The sequence below is a fragment of the Zingiber officinale genome, chromosome 8B (genome assembly GCF_018446385.1).
Source record: "Zingiber officinale cultivar Zhangliang chromosome 8B, Zo_v1.1, whole genome shotgun sequence".
Lineage (NCBI taxonomy): Eukaryota > Viridiplantae > Streptophyta > Magnoliopsida > Zingiberales > Zingiberaceae > Zingiber > Zingiber officinale.
Window position 1 is genome coordinate 57,523,696 of NC_056001.1, and position 7,258 is coordinate 57,530,953.

General features: G+C 36.5%; 2 protein-coding genes across 2 annotated transcripts; both read right to left on the bottom strand.

The window, feature by feature from the left end:
* Positions 1-2,147: 2,147 nt before the first annotated feature.
* LOC122016577 (mucin-7-like) lies at positions 2,148-3,812 on the bottom strand. The gene is made up of 3 exons (XM_042573929.1): positions 3,671-3,812; positions 3,496-3,577; positions 2,148-3,022 (listed from the first exon to the last, which is right to left on the bottom strand). Exon 3 carries the CDS (start codon positions 2,787-2,789, stop codon positions 2,316-2,318), a length of 474 nt encoding a protein of 157 aa, XP_042429863.1. The 5' UTR covers positions 2,790-3,022; positions 3,496-3,577; positions 3,671-3,812; the 3' UTR covers positions 2,148-2,315.
* An 11-nt stretch (positions 3,813-3,823) lies between these two features.
* Positions 3,824-7,033, bottom strand: LOC122016576 (50S ribosomal protein L24, chloroplastic-like). Its single transcript, XM_042573927.1, has 4 exons — positions 6,858-7,033; positions 4,562-4,600; positions 4,210-4,440; positions 3,824-4,134 (listed from the first exon to the last, which is right to left on the bottom strand). The coding sequence occupies exons 1-4, from the start codon at positions 6,951-6,953 to the stop codon at positions 3,934-3,936; spliced, it is 567 nt and encodes a 188-aa protein (XP_042429861.1). The 5' UTR covers positions 6,954-7,033; the 3' UTR covers positions 3,824-3,933.
* Between the last annotated feature and the right edge of the window lie 225 nt (positions 7,034-7,258).

The following is a 7,258-nucleotide window of genomic DNA, read 5'->3' on the forward strand; positions in this document are numbered from 1 at the left end:
GGCATGTCGAGGGCATTTTATATGTGTACATGATTGTAATTATTAAATACAGTAGGAGTTGTATTAGTTATTAGGATTTTACATTTTGTTTCGATCTAGATTACATGTACATTCCTTCGTGGAATATAGGATCGATAAATGTAAAAATTTTATTTTTGTCGCGAATTGTATCCTTGCGAGGCGTGGTACTTTTTGAAGACCGGAGGCGCAGCGGAAAAGGAAGCTCGAGGGACGCGATGACATGAGCCCTAGGGTTGGCGGCTAGGGTTGGCGACGGCTAGGGTTGGCGGTACACAGAGGACAGCGATGGAAGAGGCCATAATAGTTGAAAAATTATTTTTCCATATTTATTGCTTTTATTTGCTGTGATGTGTGTGTGCATGTGATGTGCGCTTGCATGTTAAAACTTCTCGTCTCTAAATAACTAAGTGGGGGAAAAATTTTATTTAAATTCCACGGTCTCCATTACTGGTTTGTAAGTGATGCATTCAAACTTGTGTGTTGACTCTAAGTGCCTTCCTCCACAATGAATGAGTTTGTATGCGGATCACTAGATCAAACTTCCTTATTGGATGGTTATAGGAAATTATTTAGGAGCGTGTGATCTTCTCCAACTGAAGGGGCACAATCCTATTTAATGGACTAAGTATCAAGTAATGGTATACACTTAGACACATTTAATAGTATCCTCCCCATCAGAGTTGAGATTTAATTTTTAGAATCTTCCGAGGACCACATTGATTCATTGAATGCTCCGCTACAATTAGCTAATAAATTATTATTATTATCATTCTACATTTGGCTAACAAATTATTAATCCTATGTTCCAATTAGTAGAAATTTTTACTCTAAATAAGTAAAGTAATCAAATAATATTAGATTTCTAGGTTGATCATCACGTACTTCCCAAATTATTCTGATAATCGATAAATTTTTTTTATAAAATACAATCGATTATCTAAAAATAATGAATAAGACTAACTAAAATTATTATATTTTTTATTCTCTTCCAATTAACAGCAATTCTCTCACTTAAATAGCAATTTTAAAATATTTGCAAAAATTTTAAAATATGCCCTTGAGCTTTTTAAATCTAAAAACAACACCTCAATTTTATTGTCCTTTTTGTTTTATCTAAAAACGCTTGACTTTATAGAATTAATTTATTTTAACATTTTAAAAATCAAACCAGAATTTTATCACGTAAAAATTCTATTTTGGCTAAGTAATATTAGAATGAAATATACCTTAAAAATATTTCAGAGAGCGTTTGATTTTTATTTTTTATTTTTTAAAAATATATATTTTTTTCTTTTCTTAAAATATAATTTTAAGTATTCTTTAGTTTTCCATAAAATGATATATTCTTTAAAAAAATATAAAAAATATCAACCAAGCAATATCTTTTACTTTTTCAAAAAATTAAAATAGAAAATTTACGAATCAATTGCTTGCCTTAGATTTTAAATGAATTTATTTGTATCCGTTCATAAATACTCAATAAACTACCTAAATAAAAAAATATACCAATTTAAGACAAGCAATGATCACAAAATGAAATTTTAGGGTTAAAATTCGACATGTGCGAATATCCCTTCCACATATCTTGTTCATCTATATTAATAGTTAATAAACGCCTATAATTTACCTTATACGTATTGACTTAAAAATAAATTAACAGGACGCTAAGACGAGCGAATTACCTTTTATCACATAGAATGCCTTTTAAGTCTCCTCGGTATGAAAAATTGATTAGCGCATAATGATATTGTCATCATAATATATAAGAGTTAAATTCTAACTAGTAGCCTGATACAAAACATTCTCACTACATAAATTGAGGTACAATTAATAACCTAATTTCAATTTTATTTTCATATTAAAATTTTTATAAAATAAATAATATTAATATTAAATAATAATATTTAATTATTTGAGAATAAACTACCTAAATAATAATATTATTTGATGAGAGAAACTAAGATTTCTATTCCAAAACATAAAAATAAATAAATATTAAAAAATTTAGAATTATATATATAATTTCCAAATTGATTTCATTTCAACCTTTCCACTATGTTTCCTAATGATAGGTGAACTCATTTAGGAGTGAAATGTACAAATTTAAAAACAAATATTATGGCACAAAATGATTTTTTTTTAACATGGGAGTGAATTAAAAATCATGATAATCTTGGGAGGTGAAGTCAAATTTCCTCTTAGAAGGATAAGAAAAAAACTAATTAAACTAATTGAATGGACCTTTTATTCTAAAACTAACCAGTTTAATGAGACCTTTAAGAGCATTTATACCACTATGAATGAGCCGGACCGGTCGCCCCCCACACTGGGCTCGGCAGACCGGGACTGGCAAGTGGCGGCGCAGCCGTAGCGGATGTCGGATCGGTGGTCGTCGGGGGCGGTGGCAGCTCGGCTGGGGCTGGAGGCGGCAGCGTGGCCGGTGGAGACGGTAGCACGGAGGGTGTCGACGGCGGGGTCAGCGCGGATTCAGGTTGCGGCATCTCGGCCGCCGAGGGAGGAGGCGGCGCGGCAAAAGTGTCGGCGGGTATCGGCGGGGCGGCGGCGTCGGCGTCGGCGGGTATTGGGTCGGGGAAGATAGAGCTGCATGCGCCGCCGCCAGCGGCAGAGTACTGGCAGGGCTTGGCGGCGGAAGCGGCCTTGTGGGCCCAGCCATGGCGGGAGAGGCCGAAGCCGACGACAAAGCCGAGGAGAAGCAGGAAGCCAGTTAGGAAGAAGAAGATCTTGGTGGCCTTCCCCACGTAGCACATTGTGTATGATACCTCCTCTCCTCCTCTCCTCCTGTTCTTACTCCCCCCTCTCCTGTCCTCCTCCTTCTCCTAGCTTTGACAGTGTTATCTGGGCATGGAATTGGAGGTCACATGGAGTCGAAGCGTACAAAAGAGGAGCAATTGGGACTCGCTTTATGGCTTCGTTCTAGCTCATGTCGGTCCACTGCTGCTAGTGCGGCATGCGTGCACGTGAAGCCAGCACACGAAGCAATCTGAAACAAAAACATGCCAAATTATCCACAAATTAACAGAAAACTGCTACTTATTCACTCCACTTAATAAGATTTTAACTAAGTCATCTGCGCATGAAGTGACAATTCACGCTTAAGTGGCCCCTTCAATGATTATTCTCCAAGGTAAACTTAGTATTAATGATGCAGCGATGGTAAAAGTCTACAACAGTCAAGGATCCGTGAAAAAAAAAATAATAATCATATAAAAACAATAAAAATCTGGCACACTTCTTGGGAATCGCGTGCAAAGTTAAGATATTGAAACCTAGAAGCATAAACTAGCCTTAAGTTAATATAACAATGATTTTTTTTCTTTCTGCTACTATACTCCAAGTGGTCCTCTTGCCTATTTATTGCCCGTAGCACAAATTTAGTTAAGATGGTGGAAGTAGATGCAAAAATTGAATCAGAATTTGAGTTATATGTCAAAACCAGATGGTCAAGGAGAGAACCTTTGTCTGGAATCAAAAAGCAGCAGCAGTCCTTCAGTGTGCGACTCAAGGTAGGTATCTTATGGTACACCTCGGTGAGCCACTGCAAAAGGAAAATATTCTTGTCAGTAGAAACAATAAACTTGTCAGACTAACACCTAACTGAGTGGTTGGTCAGTGCAGAGTTGTAGTTTACTCCATGAGCTTTGGGATGACTTTCTTCCGATCTGGTAATCTGGAGAAAATTACTTGAGATATTAAACATCTTGTGGAGCAGCAACAACAACATTGATCACAAATCTCAGGGTAGTGGGTAGCCTGAAGAAAACCATCTTGAGAGACATGATGGTGATAAACTTAGTTCTTCCATAACGACAATGAAAAATGAGAGTTTACATGCTACCATGAAATCTGTTATATTTATAAGTTAATACATGACCAAAACATGATGCCTTCATACTAACTGGCCTTCTCTACTGTCTTTTCCTTTCGTTCTTTGATAGCCTTTTTCCAGTTCTCTGCGCCGTCAATGATCTCACCAGTCTTGATAAGATAACGCACCCTTGTTCCATCCTCGAGGATTTTGTGACCCACTCTGCTCGCCACTTTTTTTTCTTTTGAGTATAGCATCACATTTGAGCTGTGGATTGCTCCTTCAATCTGTTCGGAATGAATACATGCTGCAGGTTAATTTAATCTGATAGGCTCCTATGAATTTAAGAAAATAGAAAGTACCTTCACAATTTGGCCAGGTTCTCCTTGTTCTCTGCTCTTTGTGTGCTTTGTCTTCAAGTTCAAGCCTTCTATTATCACAGTGCTATTATGCCTGAAAATGCGTGTAATTTCTCCAACCTTACCTTTCTCATGGCCTGTGATAAGTTGGACTGTGTCCCCTACTTTGACGTGCATCTTGTGCAGCACGGGAAGACTATTCGGTTTACACTCCTTGCGCTCCCAGCGCTTGAGCTGCATCAGAAGATAAAAAAAATGCAGAAAGGTACACTGTTACATTGAAAACTTGGAGCACGAAGATCAACGTGAATCACTCTTCTAAGTTACTGTACAAGGAGTGGGACTATCAACTAACCTTCATCACTATAGTGCCTGGTTGACGCACCAATTTGGTCTGCAATTAGATAATACATCCCCGAAATGTCAGAAATTGCACCACACAAAGTCAAAGATGGGGAAAACAGCATGAGATATTGATCTATGAATTCTAAGAGGATAGGAGAATTTAAACATGCAAGCAATCGCTAAAGTTCCAAATAACATAAAACTTCTCTATGTCAACAGTTGGGGGGTGGGGGCTAAAAAACACGAATTAATGCAAAGTTTGTGCAGTTGTGTAAGAAGTGTTGGTAGATTTTCATATTCATGAAGTATGCAACTCAAGAGTTAATATTACGAATGACCTGTTAGAACATTCATCTGTCTATCCTTATGGCTGTCAAGCAATTTGAAGTTAGCATTTTTGTCATCTCTGCTAAACTTTTTAGCTTCGATTAGCTAGCTTTTTCTGAGGAAAGGTTCATATATTTTAATTAGAACCACATGAATATAAAATCTTAGTGTTTGAATTTGTATATGATATTGTGCTATAATTGATAGCCAGATTTATTAGAATGAATTTGGAAGTGAGATTGTGGCCCAAAGATTTAGAAATTAAAGAATTTGAAGTAAAACTAGATAGTGTTTATATATGAACTAAAACTTAGTTAATAATAAAAAAAAGGGAACAACTAAGATGAATGGTTTAAAACTCAAAGGTATTAGATATCTTGAAACTATCGCTAAATGACAAGAAATAATTTAAAAAGATATCATTCCTGCAACAAAGTTTGATGGTTAAAATACTCTTTCGAAGACATATAGCAGTAGCGTAACACTTAGACTAAAATGAGAAAAAAATGACTAATCATTCTAAATAGAGAGCTGACTAATAAAAAAAGAACACATGCAAAAAACTAAAATAAAAACAAGAGAATATTGAAATTAATTGTGCAAGTTACTTGCAGTTATAAATAAAGAAGTATTGCTATCCTCATAGGATGTAGCCAGAAAAAAATATGATAAAATGAGAGAAATAACCTAAATTTACTACGAATAAGACCTTATAAACAACATGCAACCAAGTTGATAAATGGAACTCTTATAGACCAAGTTCCTATGTGCAAATATAGGAAAGCTAAAGGAACTATTTGTAATATTTATTTTCACCATAATACATATACAAAGAGGTAAAGGGAGCTACCAAGGGCTCTTGTAAGGTAACATGGTATTAGAGTAATGACCATAATAGATTCTCTTAGTCCTCGCGAAGCTCTCATCCATGTGAGCTTCTCCTCTTCCAATGCTCATTGCGAGTGAGCATCTCTTCTTTCAACTGAGGACTCACCATGCATGGCCGACTGTGTTCACCATTCCACGCTGCTGCCCCGTTGCTCGTTTGTTTCAACAAACAACAAACCTAAAAAAACATAAGGTGCAACACTGTCGCTGTGTCTACTGATCGTGTGCCCACCTCTCCTCAAGCACACGACATGCACTCAAACTGAGAAGGTCTATTCACAGTGCCCCTTGCTTCCAAAGCTCCATCACTGCCCTATGGAGGCATCACCAGGGAGTTGTCCACACACTAATCTCGACATGGTTAATTTGAAAATAAATTGGCCTCAATGCAGGCACGAAGTAGTTATTAGAAAATTTCCTCAAATGACAAGTTTCTTGACATGCTAGCTTCAATCATCAATGTCTATCTACTCGTTCAATGGACCAGTTTTGTACAGTAAACAAGTCATTCAAGGTCGTATGTTTGATCTCTTGTGCTGTCTCGACAAAAAATATTCACAGTTCTTGTTTTTTTTTTTCCGTTTAAATTACAAAGAACAAAATTGTTAATGTAGCCTGCAGTAACTAAGATCAATTAATTTCCTATTATACTAGGACAATAACAATGTCCGCCACAAATTGTATACCATAAGAGGCAAATAGCCAGAAAGAGCATCTACCACCAACTAAATTCATCTTTTCAAAGGCAAACTAGATGAATCTTTGAGAAAATACAAGCTTGTATTTAGAGTTCCAAAGGCATCAATTCACAAAAAAATAAAATAAAATAAAATAACCTTTCCTATTTACGGACCTTGAAATCGAACTCCACATGCTACATTTTATCTGTGAAATGAGAACCGAATGGTATCCTAAATCTATAATCCCCGCTCAACAAATCCTACGACAACCTGACCCGAATACGATAAATAGAATTCTTCTTCTCCATTTTTTTTCAAAGAAATTAGGGTTAGTAAAGAAGAAACTGCTAAATAACCTCAAAAATCAAGGCATCGAGAAAAGGAGTGCTGGGGAGAAGCGATATATCTAACCGGCGCGAATAAGAGCGGGGGAGATAGAGGCTGGCCGAAGAAGGAATTGGAGGAGATGCTAAGGGAAGCGAGCGAACTCGCGAGCGCCATCGTCATCGCCGTCGTCGTGAAGCGGAGCGCTCACTCTACGGGTCTCCCTCTCGACCTTTCTTATGATTACGGATAAAGTATAAAAGAAGGGGCTCGCTCGCTTCTCCCTGAGGCAAAACTTCATATTGCCCCTTGTAGCTTTATTTTTATTCGTCATGGCCCCTACATTTTTAGAATGCGGAAAATTAAAAAGAGTGTCGTTGCTCATTTTCGAAAAGACAAAAAATAAAGAAAACATTCTTTTTATTGACATAGTTTTTAAAAAAACATTTTTCCTATTTATTATTAAAATAATATTACCAAATAATTCT